Source organism: Ochotona curzoniae, unplaced genomic scaffold (assembly GCF_017591425.1).
Source record: "Ochotona curzoniae isolate NIBS_2020 unplaced genomic scaffold, NIBS_Ocur_1.0 contig_3819, whole genome shotgun sequence".
NCBI lineage: Eukaryota > Metazoa > Chordata > Mammalia > Lagomorpha > Ochotonidae > Ochotona > Ochotona curzoniae.
The window spans coordinates 10,058,540-10,085,259 of NW_024466004.1; the positions used below are offsets into that span (position 1 = coordinate 10,058,540).

At 40.1% G+C, this 26,720-nt stretch overlaps 1 protein-coding gene across 12 annotated transcripts in view; it reads left to right on the forward strand.

Annotated features, from left to right (window-relative positions):
- RUNX2 (RUNX family transcription factor 2) overlaps nt 1-26,720 on the forward strand; it is a 207,271-nt gene that overhangs the window by 92,219 nt on the left and 88,332 nt on the right. For 11 of the 12 annotated variants that reach the window (XM_040983479.1, XM_040983478.1, XM_040983476.1 and 8 more), the window contains one exon: nt 5,897-6,001. The exons of the other annotated variant lie outside the window; for it this stretch is intronic. In XM_040983479.1, the coding sequence (XP_040839413.1) occupies nt 5,897-6,001 (105 nt within the window). The remainder of the gene's footprint in view (nt 1-5,896; nt 6,002-26,720) is intronic. 12 annotated transcript variants of the gene reach the window in all.

The following is a 26,720-nucleotide window of genomic DNA, read 5'->3' on the forward strand; positions in this document are numbered from 1 at the left end:
GTGTGAGCAGTGGATGGAAGAGGAGGAAACAGTTGGAGGATCAAGTTCTGAATTAGAAGCCAAACAACCAAGTACATTGAATGGCAAAGGTCAGAAAAATGAACGCATTGGCTCCATTTCCCAGTGATAACAGTTTTGCTTTAAATTCTAGCAAGAGCAGCTAGGAACATTTTTTGTGCTTATCACATATGCTACCTCTATATCATTTAATTTTTTCTCACAATAAGAATCTAGGAAAAGTCATGCTTTTTTATTGGAATGCATTTGATTTGAATGAATGACTAATGTATCAGCTATGTGAAAGTGACTGTGTGACGTTGCCAGGACGAGTGAGTATTCTGTGTGGTGGTTCACGCTGTTTAGGGATTCCCATGATCTCAATCCATATTCAAATGTTAAGAATCCTTAAAAAGATCATAAAATAAAAAAATAATGCTTTTTAGGGTTTCCACAGCTGTTTCATAAATGGAGTTAATGTTTTTTTTTAATGGAGTCTAAGATGGCCAATATTTTGGCTTTTATTTACCTACAGAGACTTCTTTTAGTCATTTACCTATTAGAAATATGATGTACACTAGCATTTCCCTTGTATGTATGTTGATAAGAACAAGCAAAATGTACCCTTTTAGGACTGAAGTGAAATAAAATGAGAAAGTGCTATGGAATCACTGTTCAGTGTTTGAAGTATGAAATGGGAAGCACCCGTTTTGAAGCCATGTCCAATAATTGCTCTTTAGTTTGGATCAGATGTCAAATTATTACCATTGTAAAAACTTGATAAGGGAAATTCAAGCAAGGCTGTTTCCGATGAGTAGTTTTAGTTTACTTTCTAGGAACAGAGCCAAGAAGTTGTACTTTTTCACTTGAAAAAAAAATGATGCATGCTAATGAGACAGTGTCACTGAAAGGCTGTTTGAAATAAAATGAGGTGCAGAGCCTCTGGTACAATCAAAACTAAAAGAGTTATCTGTGCATCAGTTTTAGTTTACTTTCATTAAATGAAAAGAGAGAGACATCCTGCACCAGCACTGGCTGATTAGATTTGGGGTGTGTGTGTGTTCATTCCCCACCCTCTGTTACTGATGTAGGTCCACAGTACAGTTAAATTCTCTCTCTTCCTCTCCTAGCTTGCCTCCTCTGATATCTCTTTCAGAAAGAAACAGGAGAAATGTGAATATGGTTACTTACCTGTGTGCTCCAAATAGCATCTTCTTCTTAAATATTATAATTACTTTCTTTTTAACCATAGTGATGAATTTGAGTACTTAAAGGATTTGGTGCATTATCTAGCTTTGCTTTACAGATTCAAGCTAGTCTTTTTGTTTGTCTTTTTTTTTTTTTGTATATGTGTGTCATATAGATGCTGCATAGTTTATTATTTTTTTTCTGATCAATTTGAGTAGAAACTATGGCAAAGTGATAGTGTACTTTGTAAACCCTCAACATATTTATTTAAGAAACTTCAAAGAGAAACAAAGGGTGTGCACTGTTTTACTATATTGGCTTTCTGAGTTTTGGCTGGTTTCCCAAATAGCAATTTTTATATTTAAAAAAAAAGACAGACTTAACTGCTTGCAGACTTTTCACGCATGGAAGATGAAGAAAGCTTCTTTTGATGAAGTGTAATTATGTCCAAACAGAGCTGACCCCCTCCCCCTATATTTCTTATGATCTTAACTGAAGAAAGTAGGATTTTTCCTTTGAAGCAGCCGGGACTTGGTGGAGGATCTGAAATGCTACAGTCTGCTGCCAGAGGCAGGATGCAGAAATTGGTCCAGACTTGTCTTCCAGACTTAGGTTGGGGGGTGCTGGGACGGTGGGTAGAGAGAGAAAGAAAAATTGATTTATCACTAATAATAGAGTTTTTAATCACTACATGAATGTTGCATGAAAGGAAACAGTAATATCAAGGTGAAATGAAGAGGAAACAGGGGCAGGGAACACTGATAAGAGATCACACTCTTAAAAAAAAAATAAGCCAATGTTTCAGTGGCAGGAAACTCTTTAACCTGCCTTTGTACCCTTTGCACCTGACCTGCTTTATAGCAGATTCTTTCCAGCTTCCTCTTTGATTTCCACACTTCTACTTTTTTTGTAAGTGACTAAGCTGGATCAATACAGCACTACCACTGTATTTTCTGTCCCAGCGTTGATTTTTTGTTTGTTTGTTTGTTTTAGTAGCCTTAGCAAATATAGCAGTACCAAATTCTTCAAAAAGTACAATTTTTCGCTTTTCATTGGTGGGAACATAAACTCTCAAAAAAATTAAAATATTTTTATATTTGCCATGGAGTCCCATTACTTTTTACCTTGGCTTTTATGGGTTGTCCTATGGATCACAACTTTCAAAAGTGCCATGGAATGAAGGTAGAGCCTCAATGAACTTGCATTGCCTGGTGGTTTGCAGTTGTTTTTTCCTTTTCTCTCCATATTTTAAGCAGAAGAGTTTAAAATGGCTTTGGTCTTTTGTTTTTGTGCTTCCTCCCTTTTGACAGCAAGCATGCTGCTTTTTAATTTACGGCATTGTTAACCATCTGCAGTGTATAGGGCATGAGGCTTTGTCAATTTAGAATACAATCCACTCACACTGCCCTCTCCCGACTCCCGCCCTACTATTTCTGGCAACCCATCAGGCTAGATTGGAATTATCTGTCAGTGTCATTGCTCTCTTTTATTTTAGGAAATATATGACTTGAGGATGTTGTACTTTCATGATGAAGTTGTGGGTGATAGAATTAGCTATCCCAGTAAGGAATAACTCTATAAGGAAGCGCCTCCATTGATAAGAGTTTGCATACTTATCATTTATGGAAAATGATATCTATATCTCTATATATTAACCTAAGGAAATCATGACTTCCCACTTAAATATTTGACTTAAGAAATGCATCATTATTGTAGGATGGAAAACCAATTTCCAGGTTGGGCTGTAGTTTTTCAGAGGTCATTCAGTGTTATGCGTATGTTTTTTTCTAAAGGAATCAATAAGAGCAGGAGGAACCTTTTTGTCTTGTTTTAGGTTAAAGTACATCTTGATCCTGATGTTTTGATTTTGGAAGGCCATAGTTTTGCTTAAATACATGTTTCCTCCTGCAAACCCCTTCCTTTTATGAATAAGTATTTATGGAAAAAAATGGTTCCTCTCTGAACATTTAGATGTCTGAAGAGTGAATTTTAAGTTTTGCTTTGGTTTCTACATGAGGGTGGAGTTGAGAAACACATAAAGGACTTTTAAAATTCTAAATAAATTGTAAAGGTCTAAAGTAGAAATATTCGCTAAATGAGTCTAACTAAATATATGGATGGCATCTCCAATAGGTTAATTATAGACATTAAACATAATTGAGATAGACACATCCTTGATTTATTAAGTTTAGTGTCATGGATGACAAGTGCCTTCTGAATAGCTGTTGTAAATGCAGCCCTGGGTCTTGGATGGCACTTCTGGTGTTGTAATGCACCCTAACTCTCAATCTGGAGGTTTAGCTATTTCACTGTTCCAGATCTTTCCACTGTTTTTGAGATTTCCAGCTGAAACAGCAACTTCCTGCTTCCTTCTTAAGTTTTTAACCTCTGTTTTTGTAGGCTTTTAGTTTTCTGTAACTAGTTTAGACTCTTGGCTGTTTTGTTCTGCTTAATCTTCTTAATATATATATATATATTTAAAAGTGTTTGAAAGGCAGAGACACAGAGAGCAAGGCAGAGAGATGTCTGATGTCTTCTGTCTACTGGTTTATTCCCCAAATACGTGCAACAGTCATGGCTGGGCCGGGCTGAGGCCAGGAGCTGGGAATCCAGTCTGGTCCCCAGTGTATATGGAAAGGATCCGAGTACTTGAGCCGTCATTGCCGCCTCTCTGGGTTCTCATTAGCAGGAAGCTGGAATCAGAAGCAAAGATGGGATTTCAACTCAGTCTCTCTGATTCAGGACATGGGCAATCCCAAGCAGTGGCTTAACCAGTAAGCTAATTGCCAGCCCTGGTTAGTCTTAATGTTTGCAATAAATCTTCTTTTCCATATCAAATTAAGTTACTTAAGTATGTGAAATAGCCAATATATAGTGGGTAAAATTTGATATGTTAGAGATGCTTTCATCATCTTAAAAGATGACAATTGTCCATGTGTATCTCTGTTTCTTGAACACATGGTGCTGACTGAGATATGTCTAAGAGTAAATTACCCATTGTTTAAAAAATATGGGGGGGGGGCGGGGTGCAAGTGGCAGAATGGTAGTAAGTAAGACTAGTTAATTTTGGAGTTTGGAGAGCCTGGGTTCAGATCCTGATTTTCCTATTTCCTGATTGTTTAATCATAGATACATGGCTAAGCCTCTCTGGGCTTCAAGTCCTCATCTGTGAAACGGGTGTGTGTGTCATGGCAAGGCGGAAGACAATGATGTGTTTGAAGTGGCTGCTCTTAATGGGTCTCCAGTCAGAGTTCATCTTTGCATGTTCACCCCTCCCCATATCTCTACCTTTTCGTTTCTATTTTTCCTCCCTTGGCCATGGAAAAAGTATAACCAAGAAGACCTAAGATTCTACATACGTCCTCAGTAACAAATGATGTGTGTCTTAAACAGATTTTAGAAACTTTACATGGTCTGAACTGAAAAGAAAACCCCTTCACTAGACCTGACAGCCGAAGACCTGTTCCACATTAAGCCTTGTCTGTAACCTGTTCCATATTAAGTTTTGAAAAGATTGCATTAGACTTTGCATTGCTACATATTGTTTAAGATTAATACCCTCAACTCTCAGTAAAGAGAAAAAGAGTCTGACAACAACAGCAACAAAAACAAGCAAAACAGCAAAACAAAACAAAAAACAAAGCAAAACAAAAAGGAGCTTTTTAAAGGTCGGTTACAGGAGCAGACAAAATGAGGACTCAGCCCAAGATTGCTGAATGTTTTATTGAGTCACTGTTTCACGCCCACCTTTTCCTGTCTTGTAACAGTTTGCAGTTTTGACTATCTGACATGACTAACCGTTGCAAATCTAACTGATTACAACTGTCAGTGAGTCTGGGTAAGAGTCTGGTGTCTTCTTCGGGAGAAAGCAGACATGCAAGGCGGCTGCTGAACTTTTCCTCTGTCTGCCCTCCTCTTATTTTCATTGCTTTTAGCTCATTCAGTTGAAGCATCAGATGCAACATTTCAAGGAAGCACGCCCTCTGCTCAAAGTGCAGCTCTTAAGAGTTGTCATATACATTTAGCAAAAAGAGAAGAAGAAGAAGTCACTATAAGGGAGTTATTTCAAGGTTTAACAGCAGGGCTGTATGTTAGGGGAGGGGTGGACAGGGAGGAGGAAAAAAAAAACCTTGTTCCAGTAATGATGAAATCATCATACCACAGGCACATTAAGGCCAGGACAGGAGACACTGGCTCCTGTTAAAATGATTCCCATAAGAACTTTCCTCTTTCATCTTCTTATTGTAGTGCAGTTAAGCAAATGAAATGCTAAAGCCATGTGAAGTAAATAACATAATCAACAATGATTTACCATTGTTCTCTCATGGGGTCATGACCTAATCCTAAATAAAGACTTCTAAAATTGTCTGTGCTTGGATATGTTCCTCATGTTGGAGAAAGCTGAAAGGAAGAGAACCCTCAAGTGTACCGGGGTTTTGTTTTTATTACAACTGTTGCTACTGAGAAGCTTTTTTGGAAAGGGAGCCTTCTCGTATGATACTGCTATAAAGAATGTTAAGAATGGTCTCAACATTCAGTGAGTTCACAAAAGTCCTAAAGGGACTATCGGAGGGTTTCCAACTTACAGTAAGGAGTTGTGGTTCTTCATTTCACTGCCTCTTCTGAAAAAATTTAGACATCTATGAAGCTATACAGTCATCAGTATGACTTTCTTGTATTCACCATGTGTTTTTCCCCTTTTCGTCTGCAGGCAAGAGTTTCACCTTGACCATAACTGTCTTCACAAATCCTCCCCAAGTAGCCACCTATCACAGAGCTATTAAAGTTACAGTGGATGGTCCTCGGGAACCCAGAAGTGAGTACTTGCCTTTCTGTTGAAAAGGGTAAGAGTTTGTTGAGCCCCCAAGAGGAATTCATCCCAAATGAGTTAGTGTTACTCTCATGAACAAGGTGTGTCTTTGCAAAATTTGTTATCTGTGTGTATTTTTTAGTGAGGGACAGTTAGTAGAACTATGGAGTTACTAGAAGATAAAATTATAGTTTTTAACTTTTGCCACAGCATTGCTAAGGCCTTTGTAACTTTGGCAATCCAGTGAATAATTATTTACTCACTGTAACTGTTTGCTAAGAAATTCTGCTCATCCGCTGTACACAATAGACAGGGCAGACTAGACCCATGAGAGCTAAGGAGGAAAACAATGAACTTAAAAATCTCGAGCTTAGTCAAAAAGCATTTGTGTATGATTCCCATGGCCTAAGAATGTGTTTTAGCTTTTTAACTCGCCCACTCAATTCCCTTTATAAAGAGCACACTGCTTAATTACAAAGAATTTATTTGCAAATGATAACTTGCTTGATTGTTACAACACTGTTGTTTGGTCATGTTCAAGTAATTGTTATAGATAATTTCTTTTAACAGATAGAGTCAAACCAACTTTTAACCCTCTTGATTTATTTGTCCATCTGATCACCCGTAAGGTTTAACCAGCAGTCAGATTAAGATAACTGCATTGAATCTGTTTGGGCCAGTATGTATTTTCCTTCTAAAAGTAACTTGAAATAGATTTGGCTTTCCCTTCAAAACTGACTTGACCAAACTTGGCATGGCAGAACTTAAAAATATGTATAGATTAAACAGTATTTGATATATTAAAAAAGAACAGTTCTGTGCCAATGGAAACATCGTCTAGCACTCTGCATTTGCTGTGCAAATATATTAGAGTCCTAGCCTAGCCTTTGCATTTAGGGAGTTAAATTTGGTTTGTTGTAGAGGCACAGCTGGCAAAATATTGGTTCTATAGCAGTTATCTGCCTAGATCATGAGAGAGGCATGTCTTCCCCTGGTATGAGAAGCAGGTTGGCAAAGGTTTAGCTTCTCCTCTAGTACCCTGTCTTCACGCAGTGGGAATGTACAGTGGCTCCCATCCCTTTTGCTGCTGTCTCCTTTCACAAAGGCTGACTGGTTGCCTGAATTAGGGAGGTTTCCTGCCTCCAAAGCTAGTCTTTGAGGTTTTTGTTTTCTCCTTTCATGTGTATGGGCATTCTTCCAAGTTCATAACATTGGGTCAGTGCTAGTCCTGTGTTCACTTTGGGAATGTCCTATTAGGTGGTTGGTATACACATGTGTGCGGAACCCCAAATCTCAAGTCCCAGGGGCGATGCTTACACAGTGCTGGTGAACAGAGTAGAGCAGAGCTATGTGGCCTGGTTTGGGACTTTCCTTAACTTTTCTGGACTGCCATAAATCAAAGATGAGATCTTACGATGCAAGACAATTTCTAACTAGCCCTCAAGTTTCTGAAAAGGCAAGGTGTCCGTTTCAGTAGTGCAGAAAGCAGGATAGAAGTTTTCACATTTTGCACCACTAATGCTTGTCTTTGAAAGATGTTTCCGGCTGATCTCAGCTGCTCTTCTCAGTTCTTAGAAAAACCATTAATGTGTGTGTATGTCTGTGTGTGCGTATGTGAACATACACTCCAGAGCTGATGCTCAAACGGGTTTCTTTCTTTTCTTTCTTTTTTTTTTTTTTGAGGAAACAGGAAAAGGGGGGTAGGTGTTGCCCCATTCTGAAAGACATGACAAAGCAGGAGGCAGAGCAGCATTGGGAAAGTTGCTTGTGTTTCAAGTGTGGACAGCATTACCTCATTTCAAAGGGCTTTGGGAAGAGTTAATTAGTGAATAGACTCATTGCTATAAGAAAAGCTGTGAAAGCAGTGAGGGTAGGTGTAGAGAGAGTCCATGGCTTCTGTGGGACAGGAGTTCAGACTTGGGGTGGTGCTGAAGGTTGGGCGAGAGAAGCAGACATAGATCTGCAGGTGGCAGACCACCTGTCCTACATCATCCTGGGTTACATTTCTCGGAAGCTGAAAATATCTGTGGGAATGTAACGTCACTTCCCTGACATCATGTGGTCAGTTGCTAACGTCAGAATCTGAAGTCAGGATGGATCTGGTTACCAATAACGGTACTAATCTTACAACCGGGCCTCAGCGCTGGATTATTTATTTCCATCCTGCTCTTGGCCATCTTGGGGTGTTGAACATTTGTAGTGTAGCACTCTTCTCAATAATGATTAATTGTGATACTCTCCAGTGTGCAAAGCAGACAGGATTTTCACTTTTGTTCAGGAGTGAGTACTAGGGAATTTTGGTTGACTTGTATGTAACGTTGAACGAAGGAGTCTAGAACACAGATTGGCAGACTTCTGTGAAGTGGCAAGTGGTGAATAATTTTGTGGCTCACAAGGCGGTTTAAGTTACAAGCACTCACCTCTGCCCATTTTAGCGCAAAAACAGCTTAGGCTAATACATAATTGGTTGATCAATAAAACTTTATTGACAAAAATGGGGGGTGGCCCATGTTTGGCCATAAATTATGCTTTGTCAATCCTTGCTCTGGATTTCAAAGTGCCTTTTATTTTATTACCTTTTAACAGAGAAAAGCTTTAATAGAAAGGCTTTCCTGAGCAGAGGAGAAAAAAAAGATAATGCAATTGTTTTAGCTTTCTCTTTCTCTGAAATTGTAATTTCATTTTTTAAACATCTATTGGAAAGGCAGATATACAGAGAGGAGGAGAGACAGAAAGATCTTTCCTCTGCTGATTCACTCCCCATGTAACTGTAACAGCTAGAGCTACGCCAATCTGAAGCCAGGAGCCAGGAGCTCTTCCTGGTCTCCGATGCAGGTTCAGGGTCCCAAAGCTTTGGGCCGTCCTGGACTGCTTTCCCAGGCCATAGGCAGGGAGCTGGATGGGAAGCAGGTCGTCTGGGATTAGAACTGGTAATCGTATGGGATCTCAACGCGTTCAAGCGAGGACTTTAACCTCCAGGCCCATGAAATTGTAATTTCTTAAGAAGTGGCTATTTTTCTTAGAAATAGTATACTTGTATTTATTAGTGTGTTCGTTTGAAGGCAATGAGCATTTTGTACTATTGGCTGCTGTTGCTTGGATTTTTCTCCTTCCCCGAATGATCTGAGCATATCATTGAAAAGGCTGTTTTCTGTAGCTCAGCTGTCTGAACAAGGTGAAGTCACCTAACTTCTCTTTTGCTTTGGTTTTCTCACAAAAATTGATATCTTTCCCATCCATTGGTGCCAGGCTGTTGTAGGATGTGTGCGAGATGAGTAGCACTGTGACTGCCGTGCACTGAGTGCCCACTACATGTCAGATATTATTAGGTCCATTTTCTGTCATGTCAGGTTTATTGCAGACTTTGCTTATGGTATGCTTCTAGAAAGCAGATCGCATCATGCTTCTTTTCTCCAGGGTATTATTGTTTCCCTTGCAGATGACTTTACTAATTTTGGCTCAATGGTAAATGACAGTAATAATTGTTACGGATCATGCTTTGCGCAGTGATTCCTGCTTTCCAGGGATAGCTGGTGTGGAATCGATGACAAATACAATTTGCATGCAGGCCAAGATAGGATGCGATGGCACTAGTAACCCACTCTTGGAGCCCTGCTTATCAGCACATCTGCCAAGACTTGCTTTTCACTAAAAAATCCAAAAGGTTTCATCCGTCTATGTTTTCTGTCTCTGGCAGCTGAATCAGTGCTGTCACATCACAAACAACTTCTTTTCTTAATATACACATCTGGCGTTGGCAGTTGGACTAACTTCATAAGAGCACATGATCATCACTCATTACAAGATTAAAAAGTACCCCATGGCATCATTGATGTTTTTTAACTTTGATCTTCTGCAGTTGTGATTCATCTCAGTTATAAAACTTCCCTTTAAAGGAACATAGCCGATGACTTATTAGAACCTTCATCTTAAGTAGTGTAAACATGAAAACGGTGCACATCTTTGCAAAATGCCATTTATTTTCTTTGCCAGCTTATCATTTTAAGACATGACATCATACTTAAGATCCCAAATTTGTAAGTCTTGTGTTTAGGCGAAGCGTTTTGACCTTGTGTTGGCAAGTCAGCTCTGGAGACAAGTGCCGTATGTTCCCCAGCAGAAATTAGTGCAGCAGCAGTAGCAGCAGCAATGGTAATGCATTTGGATGCCTTACACTTTAAAGCATCAACTCCTATTAGGATCCCTTGTTCCACTTATGCAATTGGTTCGAACTCCAATCTGATTTAAGAAATTTCTACTGGAAGGTGAAAACTTGGTTGGCAGTGTCATGTTCCACAGTAGTAGTTCAGAGTTTAGGAAGAGGATTGATGGAAAAAGATATTGTTCACCATAAGAGGGATGGAAAAAATGAGTTATGTGGCATAGTGAGAATCCCTCTGATTTCTTGTGGTGTTTTTCATTATTTATTGCTGACAAGTTACCCTAAAATGTAACTTCATAAAACAATGACCAGTTTATTATTTCTCCCAATTTAGTGGGTTGATTTGGGTTCATCTGAATGATTTGTCTTGTGGTCTCCCTTGGGATCTGTCATGTGGCTGTTAGTCAGATGGGGGCTGGTGCTAGGACACTCAGGTGTCCGGTGCCATGGAGGGGTGGTTGGGAGTTTGAGCTCAGCTGGAACAATGAGATGGTGAGGCTTCTCTCTCTTTCCAGGTGTCCTAACGCACACTCTCCCTTCACTGTGATCTGTCCATGAGCTCTCTGTTAGCAGTGGCCAACCACTTATAAGGCATCTTAGGACTTTGTAACATGCAAAATGGGAGCTTTTGGACCTTTTTAACAATTAGGTTCAGACCTGGCACAAATTAGGTTCAGACCTGGCACAAAGTTGCTTTCTCCCCTCACCTGCTGCCACCAGAAACACAGTCTCCAAAGCAAGGTACAGAAGTAGCTTGAATTCAAGGGGAAGAAGTTACACTAGGTTCTAAGTAATGGGCTGAATGGCTCCCTGGGCCACCTTCCTCATTAGCTTCCACAGGTGCTGAGCTGCTGAATGTTGCTATTTAGACAGGAGAATGTCAGAAGTAATTTTTTTCAAGGTTCTGTTTTCTGAAAGGTCTGCTGCTTTTTTCTTAAAGACTTAGTTATGTTTTGAAAGGTAGAATTATCTAGAGGAGGAGGAACATGAGGAGGAGGAGAGAGAGAAGAGAAGAGAAGAGAAGAGAAGAGAAGAGAAGAGAAGAGAAGAGAAGAGAAGAGAAGAGAAGAGAAGAGAAGAGAAGGAGGGGAGCGGATAGAGGGGAGAGATCTTCCATCTGCTGGTTTATTCCTCAGATGGCTACAATGGCCAGGGATGGACCAAGTTGAATCTAGGAGCCAGGAGCTTTAGATCTGCCACCTGAACACAGGGAACCAAGCCATTTTCTACTGCTTTTCCCAGGTCATTAGCAGGGAGCTGGATCTAAAATGGAGCAGCTGGGTCTGCAACTTATGCTCACTCAAATGAAATGCCAACACCTCAGATGTGGCTTTACCTGTTATGCTGTAATGCTGCCCGCCACCCTCCCCCCATCTGTTTTCTTTCTTTTTTTTTATCAGAGGGACATTGAGAGTTCTGAAAAGTGACTCCAAGTTTCAATTGTAGTAGTTTTCTCCTGAGTTGAACAAATTTGGCAAAAATCAGAGGAACTAAGGGAGGCTGTTATCTAGATATGTTTCTTATTAGCAAATCAATATTAGATTGAGCCAAACCTATACTGTTAAGAGAATATTACATGTTTGGACAAAATGAAATATGGACTTGCCTGAAGCCTGAGCCTATAGCAGTAATATCCCTGAACCCTTAGACAGACATTTCTACATGTTCTGTGAGTTATTTTACATCATCCAGCTTTGAAACTCTCTTGCTGGGACACCTGCAAACCTTACTTGACTCAGATGATTTTCTATGAGTTGCTTTGAGCTGTGTCTTAGGAATGTAAGCCACAGTTATTCTCAAGGAGATATCAAGCTGTCAACTGTATACTTCCTGTTGGTGCACTACTGTTCACCACTAACCAGCCACCTGCCCTCACCTGTGGGAGAAAGGAAATGCTCTCCTTTTCTCCCAGGGACCTAGCTCCCTTCCTGCAGGCTTAGAATACAGGACTGCAACACTTCTCTGAGTGATTCCGTTTGTGACTCCTGGAAGTGGCAGGAGCTTAGGAGTGAGAAGCTATCTGGAAGGAGAGAGTACTATTCGTTTCTCAAGCCAATATAGGGAACCAAGTACTTGGACCATTTTCACCTGTTTTTCCCAGGTCAAGCATGGTTGGCATGTTTTGTTAGACTTTGGTCCTGCAGCTAAATGATTTTTTTTTCTTGTTTGTTGTTTACTTATCTGTGCCTAGAAGATCAGCAAATTTATAATTGTGCTGAGAGGTTTTCTTATTCTTACAGCACCTCCAGTTGCAGACGTCTTAAACTTGAGATAATGGGTTTAACAAAACAGGTGGTCTGGACAAGCCATCATCTCATTTTTTTTCTCAGGCTGTTCCTAGTTCTGAGACTGGCTGCCATCTCAGAGAAGGCAGAGAGATTGGAGGGCTTGGCATTTTCTCTTCCTCTTTTCCAGATGATGTCAGGGACAGTTTGCTTTTGTCCCCCATTACTTTTCATCCTTGTTTGGGTGAAAGAATAGGCTTTTTATGGTGGCTGACCCATGACCTTTGCTTATTTACCAATGGCAAATGCTTATTTGGAGGTTGGTCACATATGAAAGAAGGTGGTGTTACATGTACAATGTGTTGAATGGAGTAACAGCAGAGGAATTTATAAGGTTATGTAATTCCTCTGGTCACAATGCTTGCATTTTTATTCTCACTGTCTGCGAAGACAATTTAAAGAAACCTTGATAGGCTTTGTGCCTATCAACCTTGATAGTTCTGATGATGCCCCAGGACCGAGTTTTGGTTTTCAGTGTAGATCATCGGCAGAAGAGTCCCTAGATTTTTGACTTGCAGACTTTCCCATGACTTCTTAACTTTCTAAGTGTGTAAGGAAAAGCAGTTAAGAGTAAATGTCATGGTTCAATATTTACAAGTCAACACATAGAAGTAGTTTGATTATCATAGATATTAATCATTTGGCTGCTAGTATATGAAACATTGTTTGCGGTGGATGTTATGGAATGGTGATTAAGCCACTGCTTATTCTGGATATGTGTCCCATTGTCTGGAGTGCCTGGCTCCAGTTCCAGAGCCTCCACTTCTGATCCAGCTTCGTGCTCATGTACACCTTAGGAGTCAGCAAGTGATGTTTAAGACCTTGGGGCCCTGCCGCCCGCGTGGGTGAGCTTGATACAGTCCCAGAATCCTGACATCGGTCTGTCGCAGACATAGCTCTGGTGAGAATTTGGGGAGTGAACTAGTGTGTGGAAGAACTTTTCTTCTTTCACTGTCTGTTGTCCTGCTGTCCAGATAAATAAAAATAAGCTTTAAAAAATGTTGCTAGTCTTTGACTGAAGAGAATAATAATTGCTAATAGCCCGCTATTCCCACTTCTCCAAGGAGCTTGTGTTGGCAGCGGGGGTGTGTGTATGGGGGCGTGGTGGTCAGAAGCACTGGTGGAGGTTGTGTCTGGTGTTGGTGGAATGTGCTCTTTGAGAAGAGCAGTTTTAAATTTCTTCAGTACTTGCTTTTTGGCTTCTTTTTTTTTTTTTTTTTTTTTTGGTTGACTGGCTGTCAGGAGCTGGGAAGATGGCCAAGAAGGAAATGACACATCGAGAGGCATTTTGTGTTGTGCAACATTCTGTGGAACTGATGCAAGGATATATGGCCTGTTTACACATTCCTTTGCTAGCAGGCTGCATGGCAGTAATTTAATTCAGCAGCACATGGCATGCTGCAGCAAGGAGCTATGGCCTTAACATCCTTTCATGGCAAATTATCACAGCCGTTAAAACATGCTCGTGTCCCTGCTTTGCACTCTCCCTGGCTTCCCAGTTCTGAATGTGCTTTCTCATTGTATTGGACTTGTGTTAACAAGGACCTGCAGCTTTCACCATCAGAACACATTTTCCACTTGCATATGTTCCAGTTGATATATTTACTTCCAGCTAAATATAGCATGGCAGGTTTTAAAGTGATATGTGTTCTAAAAACACACACATACTTGATCCAAGTGTGTCAAGTAGTTTGTATCTTGGGATAAGTCAGAAACCATTCATTTTTAAAACAGGGATTTGAGCAAATGAGCTCCGCTGCCTAAGGGGGGGTGTCTTATTTGTTTATTTATAAAAAAAAAGATTCTTTTCCCCCAAAACATTTCATTTAGTTCATTGAGCTTGTGCTATAGAAAATGAGGAGCATAGGACATGCTTTAAAATAACAGGGAGAAAGATTCACTATGTTGTCTTTCACATTCAGACAAGTCCTTACTTTGCATTTTCATAGGATTCATTTATGATAGCAACTAAAGCACATCTTTGGTCCCCATGGAAAAATCGTAAAAGTTTCTACTTAAACAAATAAGGAAAATAATTGGAAACTTTGGAAATGGCAAAAAAGGATATAAACTATTTACATTAAAGTGGTAATTCAGCATCACATGAAACACTTAAAATAGGAAATCGTTATTGTAATGTGGTATGGAAGTGGCAAAAGCAGAGCTCCCTGCTGTCAGAATTCCTCTGCTCCTGTGCATTGATGACTATGAGCTACTTGCTGGTAGACAAAATTCCTTCCTTCAAATTTAGGACTAGGGCTAAAATTCAAGCGTTTCTGTCAAAGGTAGTGTAAATTGATTTTAAGATTAAAATAAGTGATACAGACTTCTTCAGTGGGAGTTAGGCTTTTAGAAACAGAGGGAGAGTGATGCATGCAGTTCTGGGTACCAGAAAGTAAACAGTGACTCAAAGTGTGCATCCCTGGAGGCGGTGGCTGGCAGCTTCACACCTTGCCGTTCACTTGCAGGACGTCAGCCACCGCAGCGTGGATTCCCATGCATTTCAGGTCTGCTGCATTAGTTAAAGTGTCACAATTTTAAGCTAAGACTTTGGGTTTCTGTATTTTTACCTTTGCAAAGGTTTCCCCTTCAGAATATTCCTGCTAGAATTTGTTCTTTATGCACACGTTAGTTTTTCCTCAGTACAGGTTTGAAAAATCATCCTTTTAGGGGCTGGCGTGGTGACATTGCATGATAATCCTCCACCTGAAGCTGCCAGCATCTTATATGGGCACTGGTTCTAGCCCTGACTGCTCCATTTTTGATTCAGATCCCTGCTAATGGCCTGGGAAAGTGGTAGAGATTGGCCCCAGGGCTTGGGCCCCTGCACCCATGTAGAAGCCAGAAAAAGCTGCTGGCTCCCAGCTTTGGACTGACCCAGCTCTGGCTGCTGCGGTCATTTGAGTCAACCAGCAGATGGAAGACCTCTCTCTTTCTGTTTCTGCTTCTCTATGTCTGTAACTCTGACTTTCAAGAAAAATAAATCTTTAAGAAAAAAAAAGAAAAGTCATCATTTTAATTTCTTTCTTTTAGTTTTAATCCTTAAGGCTTAACCATATATAGTTGTCAATAAAATTAATTGTGATCTCTGTCAAATGAAAAGTTGTGGTGTAATTTAAAATGCAATTACTCACCTCATTGCTAATGCTTTTCTGATATTTTAGTTTATCCTTATTTTATACTTAACTGGATTCATCATTAGTCAGTGTTCCAAACTGTGCTTAGTGTGTATTTACTCCTTAATGTTTCTGAATTATTTATTCAACCTTGCTTCTGGGTTCAGTTTCCTTTTTCTTGCTGTCAACTCTTCAGTAGTTGTTTCGCTGAAAGGCTGTTTCTGGCAAACTCTTACACTTTTGTTCCTGAGAACGTTAGCAGTTGTGTGTCATGGCTGCTGCGGCATATGGAGATGTGGGAGACACCCTGCCCAGAGTGTCTGCTCTGAGTGCCCAAGAGCCATTCTTGTAGTCAGTGCTGTGTGGTAAGACTTTCAAGTCATTTTTGCCAGGTTAGCTGGAGTAGTGATTAAGGGAATGGAACATAGGGCAGTAAGTCTCCATGGGAGGTGGAGGACGGGAAGTACCTCCAAGTGCGTGTCAGCAAGAGTCCAGGGCCAGTGGGTGGGAGGGAAAGCTTCTGCCCAGGAGAAGGTGAAAGCAAGGAATTAAATCTCTTATTTCACAGTTTTTCTTTGAGTAGATCCCACCATGAAACTTTCAAACTTTCTACCCAGCTTATGTGTAATCACTCTAATCCTCAAATTTGATCATTTGAAGTCATCCACTTATTGATCAAGCAAAATCCACACATTTCTGTCATTTTAATGAGAGTACAGTACTCAGAACCCAAGGATGTTTCTTTCATTTTGTAAATTGATTGCTGAACGAGGCAGAGGGAAGACAATGAGTGTGTGGAGTAGAGAGGTGTGGTGTAATGAGGCACCCGGAGATTGTGATTTGGGTGAGGTGGATGGTCGTGCCAGTGTCAGTTCAGTGCACATTTCCTTGGGGTTGTGCAGAAAGTGGCAGGTGTGTGCTACCTTCTGCTTTTTCATCCTCAGACTTGCCTATGCAACATCATTACCACCTTTTTATTTGTTGCTTTCTTGGAGTTAATTTTCATGAGATAACAATCTGGGTAAAAAATGCTAAGGTGTATTTTGGCTGAGGGGGATACTCAAGATGATTTCATCCAGTCTGTATGCTTTCTTCTCTTTAAACTTTACCAGTATAAAAATATGAGCTCTACTGGGGACCAGTACCATGGTTCAGCAGGCTGAGCCCCCACTTGGGACACTGGCATCCATATGGGTGCCAGTTCTAATTTCTGCTGCTCTACTTTCAATATAGCTCCCTGTTAGTGGTCTGGGAAAACAGTGGAGAAGTCCTTGGGTCCCTGTACCACATGGAGACCTGGGAAAAGTCCCTGGCTCCCAGCTTCCCAGATTGGCTCAGCTCCAGCCCTTGCAACCATTCGAGGAGTGAAACGATGGATGGAAGCAGTTTCTTTGTCTCTTCTCTCTCGGTAACTCTGCTTTTCAAGTACAAATAAACATTTATTTTAAATGAGTCCATTTAAGAAGCTTATGAAGTTAGCTACCAAATGAAGGCAGGAAGTGAGGAGAAACATAGCTGTGTAGAAAAAGAAACGCGTGTAAACTCTGGGTTACTAATTCTAGATCTTTGGTTTCTGTTTCACCCCCTCACCATTCACTCTAGCATACACAAGTTAGTGACGAAATGTGTTTTTATACCTTGAAATCTGTTTCAGAGCAGCTTAAGGAACTCATCTACAGGGCTGGTTTGTATTGAATTCACTTATGGTTAAAGCTATTGAAAGACTTGAAAATTCTTTTGAAATCTCAGTATCATCTTTCTAACTTCAGAGGAATCACTAAAATCTTAATTTCCATTTCTTTTTTTAAAGTAGAAATAGACATGAAGACAACTTATGGACTAGTTGGGAGTAACTCTTAAGGAATGATTATAAACTACTTGGCACTCATGAAGGGCAGCCTAAATACCAAATAGTAATTATGTAGCGCCTTACTGCCAAGGAGTTCCAAATGCTTAGACATTACCTCATTGATTCTCTTTACATCCCTCTAGGGAGGCATTACACATTTTACAGGTAGGTAAACTGAGGCACAGAAATTGAAAAAATTTATTTGCTTTGTATTATTCTGCAAGTTAACCAATGATGCATAGAGATAGTTCGGCAAGGATTCCAGGTCTCTTTCTGTTCGGTTAGTCACTACAGAACCTCCTTGATGGTTTTGTCAGTAAAGTTGTGGAAGCTCCTGGTGTTGGGCACAGGACATTCTTGGTTGCTGTTAGGAAATGCTGTTTGGTAATACAATGCCATTGGCACCAGTGTGCACAGTGACATGGTAGCATTGCTAATTAATAAATAAGTCCAAAGTGTAAGATCTGTCACACACTAGGCACGAATTTCATATACTTCATATGTGTTTATTATGTTGGTTGAATGAATATTGAATTCATTAACCACCACTGAAGTTAGTACTTGGAAAAAAGTTAACTTTAAAAATTATACAAATAAATTACACCTTTCAAGATTGCTAGTAGTGGTATTATGATACGTATCTCCTGCATGTTTTTCTGTGACGATGCTGTTGCTTCTGTGCAGATGGTGGCAATGAGGATAGCGTCAGGAAAGTGTGAGATGCTCTAGAGCGCAATGCTACATGAAGCTGCTTTGGGAGAGAGTAATTATAAATGAGAATAATTGCTCTAAGAAGGAGCAGGAGGCTAGGAGGGAGAACAGTTGCTAACTGCTTCTGAGATGAGAAGGGAGGTTCTTACCTGAAGGATGTGAGGCTAGATGGATCTGAGAGGGTTGTTTATCCTTTTCCTAAAACACTATCTCTGTTTGAGCCAACAGAACCTTTCTTGTGACAATGAGAACAGGTGTTTTAAAAAAATACAAATATTGCCAGCAGTGGGAATGCTTTTTCCAAAAGATTATTTTTGAGCTCTTACTGTTAGCGAGGTGCCAGACGTACCACACGAGGCCGACCAGATCCCAGCCTTTGAGGAGCCTGCATTCTGCAGCGAAGACAGTGGAGAAAATGAGTGAATAAACATTTATCTGTAATTGCATCTAATTGCAAATTGTGATAAGTGCTGGAAGGGAGACTGATGTGGTAATAAACCTATTCCACAGTGTTACAAAAAGTGCCTTTCTGAGGAGGTTACCCTTGAGTACAGATCTGTAGGGTGAGCAAAAGCCAGATCAAGGATAAGGTGGCTGGGGGGCAACTTCAGGGCAATGAGCACACTCTGTGAAAGGCCTGGAGCTCCCTCAGGATCAGAATCTAAGGTCTCATGTTGAAAGCACAGAGGACATAATCCTTTAGGATGTGCCTAAATGACTGGGAAGAGAAAAAAAGGTTGCCGGAAGTGCCTGTTTATATTTCAATCCCGGGCTGCTGTGCTGTAATTTGAGGAACACAGCTGATTCTTCATGACTAACCCCGCTGGCCCCAGACTCTAATGTATTGTTTTTACCAGGTGCCAGAGAATCTTCTTTGAGTTAAGGTTTTGAGGACAGGATGTAGATTGATGCTATCTGCAAAGAATAACACATTTTAAGCCATTTTTGGTTAACAAGTTGGTTTTAAAAAGTGGATCTGATCAGATTAGCTAGTTACTAATTTTGTAACCAGAGGATTATGGGACTCAAAGTGGTAGGCCGAGTGGGTTGAGAGAGGCCTTGATGAGCACTGGTGGGGCAGAAGAGGTGGATGGGAAGAGCTCTTCTGGAGCAGCACTTGGTCTGGGTACTGGGTCCTCAAGATTATGTTTTTCTCAAAGAAGAAGAAATAGGAGGGGCCTTATACTACAAATAACCCCGAAGAGTAGGTCACCTATTTGAGTAGATTTTCTTAGGATTGTGTATAATGCACTAAAGTCTTGGGCTTTTATGGACAATGAGAAGCAATTCCAAAGGTGAGCTGGGTTTCAAGACTTAAGAGCAGCATGGAAAATTTCAGAATGTTTAGCAAAGAGCACTGATGATGATTAAAGGATTGTAAAATTGAACCTATAAGGATAAGTTGAAAGAGTTAGGATTATTTAGCTTTAAGAAGAGGAGACTGAAAAATGACTTAATAACAGACTTCAAAATTATGAGAGTTATTAAGCCATGTATGGTGACCAGCTGTTTTGTTTCTGGTGAAGTCAGAGAAAGAAAACTGGGTTTTTAACTGAAGCATGATATATTTAGGTTAGATTTAAAGAAGGACTTTTTGGCTCTTAAGAATTTTTGAATAAAAATGAGTTACAGTAGGCTGAGGGATTTTCAGCTCATCTTCTGTCCCAGTGATTCTCTGTGCTGAAGTGCAGCAAAGTGCCACCTTTCTGGGTTGAAAATCAAAGGCAGGATTTCTGTTTTCTATTATGATTCTGAAGCGCACAGTCACAGGGGTTTGTAGACATAAATGATGAGGGTAATTTGTCTTGCTTCAGTGGCCATTAAAATCTTTAATTGAGAGAAATATGACCAAAAAGAGAAACAGATCTGTCACATAATAAAAAAATGTTATTGGTAATCAGAATAGATGCATTACTAAGAATTTAATAATGAAGATAATGGTTTTATTTTTAAAAAATTCAGGTTTGCTTGATTTGCATATTCTAGGTATAGAGGATAGGGTTTTACGAAGCTAATTTCTTTTTCTCTTTTCTCTTCCTACTGGGAGAAATTAAAACTTTGTGTAACCTGGAGCTCACGAGATGCAATCCAAAAGTCAACCTCAAGGAAATGATCATCATAGAGAAGGAAGGAGAGAGGAAATAGGCAGGATTTATTTCTGAAAACAGAGACCTTCGTGCATTTAAAAGCTGGCAAGGAAGTGAAGAAGTTGAAAGAGCTGTTGGGAGAAAGCTCGGCCCAGTGCGCCCTTCTTGCTGTTCAGCTGGCAGTGCAGGGAGCCCAGGGCTCTGCACCCTAGAAGCCATGCAGCAGACTGTTTCCTTGTACATTTATTCTTTAATCCACTCGTTTATTAAATACCTGTCTGAGCAATGCTTATAATAAGTCAACATGTCTGTAGATGATTTGTTTTAAGCAGGCATGATAGCTTGCTTGTGAAACTGTGGAAAACACAAAAGCATATAACACTCACGTTTTGTTCTCAAATGAGTTCTTTGTTTTGTAGATACAGTTTTCTCTAAGGAAAAAAATTAATCAAAGAAGCAGACTTTGAAACAGGTGACAGGATTGGGAAGAAGGCTAAGTGGGTGTGGCAGTAAACTACAGGGAAGGAAAAGTACTCAGAAAACATATTTTTCTTTCCTCCCAAAATAACTTCGACTCCTTGGATCATCAAGCACATTCAGACCCTTTACCTTTCCAAAGCCTCCGGTGCAGAGCCACCCACAGCCCAGGGCTGCATGACAAGTCACAACCCACCTCCGCTGCTGCCCTCCTCTCGTCCTCGCCTGTAACATTTTCTTAGTGGTCCTTCTTGGCACCTTTGGGCTTTATTTAGTCCTTTTCATTATTTCTATGGTTTTGTCTCCCTCATTCCTCATTTTCAGGTCATTTGTTTTCGAAGCCACTTCTAAGGATTGTTGATAACTGCTGCCCCTTAGGAAATTAGCAGCCCTCCTTTTCTGCTCATGAGGTGAAAGGATTGGCAGCAGGAAGGAAAATCTACTGAAGAGGGTTCTAGTTTTTTCCTATCGTTAATCTTTTTAAAAAGTAAACCTCTTGGGGCCTGCATTTGTGGTGCAGTGGGTTAAACTGCTTGTGTCCCCAGCATACCACATTAGAACTCCTGTTCGTGTTACAACTACTCAACCGCAGGTCCAGCTCCCTGCTAATGCATCTGGGAAGGCAGTGGCGAATGGCTGTGGGTATTAGAGACTACACCAACCACATGGGAGACCCAGATGGAATCCCATGCTCCTGGCTTCAGGCTCATGGAGTCCAGGTGCAGCCTTTTGTGAAGTGAACCAGCAGATGGAAGATCTTTATTTCTCTCTCTGACCCTCTCTGTCATTCTACTTTATAAAATGAATAAATCTTAAAAAGGAGGCACCCTCTTCCTGAATACTTTGTATAGTAAAATTCTTCATTACACAATACAGGGGAGAGGCAGCTGTTCCACACTTTAATGTAATAACTTTTGACATACCTTGTCTGTTCTTCCTTGAGCTCCTTCTTCTCCACAATACTTATGACTGAAGACTTAAGAAGCAGCCTCCCTTTTGTTAGGAGCAATTGTGATGGAGAGTGAGTGAGAATTGTCAGTGGTCAGGGCATAATGGAAGATTGGGCTCATGACCATGATAATGTCTAAAACATAATCAAGAATGACTTAGGGTTTTGTCAAAGACTAAGATTTAAAGGAAATAAGAATGGGTGATTTGAATAGTCCTGGTCCTGTGCCTTGATTACTTCTCAGGGGATTCCCCCATGGACTCTTTTCTGGGTATTTGTGGAGTTCTACCTTGCTGGCACAGACAGGCCCAGCAAGGGAAGTTGTAGAGGAGGCATGGATTTAAGAGTTTTTAGATTCTATAATTGGCAAAGTGTGGATGGTCCATACTGAGAATGAATGCCCATTCCATTTTCTTACAAAGCCTATACTTTTTGTGTGTGTGTGTTTATTACATGCTAGTTTTGCAGTTTGAGAAGCCTGGACAGCAGTTCCTTGGAAGAGCTAATGGGCCTAAACAACATAAAACGTAAAGATATTAAAGATATCTCTTCCCATTGCTTTCTTCAGGGACTATCCAGGAACTGTGTTGAGGGTGGTGGATGGAGATATTGACTATAGTTAATTTATCACTTGCTAGTCCAGTTAAAGAAAGGGACTTCACAGAGCAGCCCTAAGCATTCCTTTTTTTGCTGTTGGTCAGTTACAGCTGTCAAAAGCCGTTTAGTGGTATGGAACCACCACCTATTTGCTTTTGTTAAGAGAAGTGAAATATCAAGTGAATACAAATTTGCAATTGAATGGGAGGAACTTGACATTAGATGAAATACAGCTTTTGTAGCATGAGATTCCTGGTGCATACAGACCAAGGGAAGGAACCTGATGATCTAGCTGGATGTCTCTGGTTAGCAGCAAGTCTGTTGAGCACTGCTATGCTAGGAACACAACAGGATTCATCAGATGCAGCTGTGAATACACACGTTCAAGGAAGAGAGAGAAATCTTTGTGTTTGAAAGAACAGGTGATACTTATGGTTACTTTTCAAAGATTTGCTTTAATGCGTTCTAGATTGAAATAAATTGTTGCCCTCTTGTGCCCCCCCCCCAACCCCCGCAATCTAACAGAAGAAAATTTGGTTTGTTTTGCTTTTGCAGGGAGAGCCCAAGAAGCTGAATCATAGTTGAGTTCTATTGCTAGGCCAACCCCTGTTGCTGTTTGGCTAGTTCTTGGACTTGATTCTGATATTTTTTTACTTCGAGAAAATATAATCACACTGGTGTCTTCTACACTTAGCAAGGCTCCTAGAATGTTCATGGCTTTAAAATTATTTTAAATGACTGCTTTGAAGTATTTTTTTATACAGTAGGATCTTGAATTTCAAGACCTCTGCTCAACTTAAAATTTCCTGAAGCAATTTGAAGAAATTCTTTATTTTAATTGCCGGTAATTATATTCTAGTGAAATTCTCATATTGAATCTGAGATCCTTTTGATTCCTATGACTTTAGCAATTAAATTAATCCTAGAAGGAGAATCTGCTTTGATAATATTTTCATGTCTGTTTCTACATTGATTGGGCAAACATCATGCCTACCTTGTCACAGGGCCTTTGTATGCCAAATGCATTCAGATTATTATAAAGTAAGTGTTGAACTGGTCATCTTACTATAGTATTATTTATCATTGCTAATTGCTAATAATAAAAAAGTAACTTTCCAAGGCTACCAGCAGAATTGGTGATAAAGCCGAGAGTAGTACAGAATATTATTTTGAATATATGGGGCTGAATTTGTGGAGAAAATGAACAGATTTCCCAGTCTTTTTACCCCTTAATATTTTATAAGAACTTGTGATTTATAAAATTGTAGGTTGTTGTCAATGGTCCCCTCTGGCCTACAGCTCCCACAGCCTTCAGCCCCCAGTCTCCACCACACCTGCTTCTGCCTTCACTGGGCACCTTTTCCCCTAGCCTCCCACTTTATCTTTTGTCATGTCACCCCCTCTCTGCCGTCTTTCCCTGTTTGTTATGGATGGACTTACTGACCAGCACCTTTTAGTTTCAGTGCCCAGCATCATTAGCATTCACTCGCACTCAGTAGAGCAGAGATGCACCTCTGTGCCTGCCCAAAAGGCTTCTTGAGAACGCTAGGTTATGAAGAAAGGGTTCAAAAGCTGAAGAGACTGCACTAACACTCATCTAATGAAAAGTGTGTGTTTGTTCTGGCAGATAAAACCTTTAGCTCACAAGATGTCTTATGTCCACGAATGTCTCTCAGAGAGCTCAGAAACAGAAAGTTTAGATCACTTGAAACTCAAAATCGAAGATAATCTCAGTTATCTTCCTACATGCATATTTGTGTAAATGTATATATATGTCCATTTTATTTTATATAATTATTACATCTTCCAAGCAGATTGCACCATTTTATTTATTAGAAGGGATTGACCTATATCGTGATTCTTTATCTCAAGATGATATGTCTTCTGTTTGGTAAAGATGAAAATTTCAATAATTATAAACATTAAAGTAAATATCCTAGTCTTGTTCCTTCATGTGGAGCCTTCAAAGCATTCATGGAAATGTGTATTATGAAAAACCACACATCAGAATAGTTTATCCTTTAGTTCTATTTTCTACAAACTTTCTGAAGTCCCATTGTGTTGGAGTCTACTGGACTACTCATTTTCTGATTCAGTTGCCTATGCCAGAATGTAACTTTTGTTCCTTATACATTCTCCTTCTTGCTATTTTTGTCTTTGATTTTCTTTAATCTTTATTATGTTTTCTGGGTGCTCATGAGATGTATGGGATGCTGAGTAAATAAAAATGTGCTGTTCTGGGTACCATAATCATGCTTACAGGGACTCTTCAGTCTCCTCTTTATACTTTAGGCTTCATCTCTTTGTCATCTTTTGTATTCTTATAAGCCTTAGCCTACGATGCTCAGACCTGCCCTGAAGCCTGGTCTGCTAAGAAAATAAGCTTTTTATATGTGTGTGGTTTGCAAAGTTTGTGTTGATACTGGTGACTTCACGGTGACATAGGAAGAGATTATTTCATATTACAAATGAGAAAGGGGACTTGAGAAGTTAGGGGACTTGTCAGTTTTACACATTTCTATTTGAACACTTCACATTTGAAAATGATTTAGCATGATTCAAAAACTCAAGAATCATGATTTAAAACTGTTAAAGGAACATGTAGACAATGTTACTAAGTTTCTACAGCCACAATAATTTCTGATTAATTAGAAATTTACAAGTTTTTATGAGAGGTAGGAATCAAGCACAAGAAAGAAAAGACAAGTTAAATCAATTTTGAGAGTTATGTGTTGATAGTTTTTGTTCTCTTGTCTTGGTGGAAGATAAGGCAAGAGGGAATTAATGTAGAAAAAAATATATGTGTTGGTGAAGATGATCTCTTTAAGTGTAGCAGCTTGCTCACTAGTAGGGTTGGAAAAGAAAAGGACTCTTATTTTAAGGATTTATTTTTAATTGAAAGGCAGAGTTACAGAGAGAAGGAGAGACACAGAGAGATCTTTCATCTCCTGGTTCACTCCCCAAAGGCTGCAACAGCTAGAACTAGGCTGATTCAAAGCTTGGAGCCAGGAGCTTCCTCCAGGTCTCCTGTATGGATGCAGAGGACTTGGAACATCCTCTGCTGCCTTCCCAGACCATTAGCAGGGAGCTGGATTGGAAGTGGAGCTGCCAGGACTCAAACCAGGGTCCACGTGGGAGGCGGGCACTGTAGGCAGACGCCTAGCATGATATGCCATGGTGCTGGCCTCAAAAGGGAATATGTTAACCTTTCTCCATCTGAGAAGACTGGAGGTCAGGTTAGGATTAACTCAGTCAGGTAAGGTGGTTCTTTTTCTGTAGTGAAGGGGAGATGGAGGGAAGACGTAGTGCCAAACAATCCTTTTTCTTATTTCTAGATTCTAGAATTTTGTTTTTTTTTTTTTTTTTTTTTAAAGATTTATTTTTATTATTTTCTCATTGGAAAGGCGGATATACAGAGAGGAGAGACAGAGAGGAAGATCTTCCATCCGATGATTCACTCCCCAAGTGAGCGCAACGGGCCGATACTATGCCGATCCGAAGCCAGGAGCCTCTTCCGGGTCTCCCACGCAGGTGCAGGGTCCCAAAGCCTTGGGCCGTCCTCGACTGCTTTCCCGGGCCACAGACAGGGAGCTGGAAGGGAAGCGGGGCTGCCAGGATTAGAACCGGCGCCCATATGGGATCCCGGGCGTGCTAGGCGAGGACCTTAACCACTTGCGCCACCGCGCCGGGCCCAGATTCTAGAATTTTGAATAATAGGTTATAAATGCAACATGCTTACAAAATCCTGCAAACTTCAATGTTGTCTGTTTACAAGGACATCTGGGAAATAAGAAATACTGCTGGGCAGATGCTTTGTTTTAAACCACAGAATCTACCAGGACATGTAATGGGAATTGTTATGTTTTATTCTAAGACTGTGAAAAGAAAATCAGCACTTCTAGTGTTTGATTCCAAGTGTCCCTACGTTGGGGAATCTGTCCTGCAGAACAGTGCTGAAGAAAGAAGTGATGACATTGGCACGTGATTGAGACTGAGGGAGAAAGAGTAGAGGCTCAGACAGACTGTCGCATTTCAAAGTTCTGTGGAAAGTGCACAAAGATGATTCTAAACAGCACTGTTGGTGTATAGTCATTGATAAAGACAATCAATCTTGTCCTAATAGACGACATGACAACTAAACAAGTAATGTTCTGGGGCAGGGAGTTAAAAACAAGAATGGTGCTAACTTATAGGCAGTGCAGAGCATTTGCTAAGCATCGAAAATTTATGATGAAACTATTGAGCGCATGCTACTTACGTATTAAAGTATCAGAAAGAAATTTTGGATTTATACAGAACTGTGATAACTTAAACTATTCATTCAATCAATCACTGCCAAAAACTGTTAATTGGAAACTATAATGCAACCCATTTCAGTTTCTCTTCTTTTCTCCTATGTAATTGAAGTCAGTAAATTAATAATGTATCAATTGTTTTCTTTGACATTAACAATCCCATTGACAATCTATGAAAAATAAACTGCCAGCAGAAC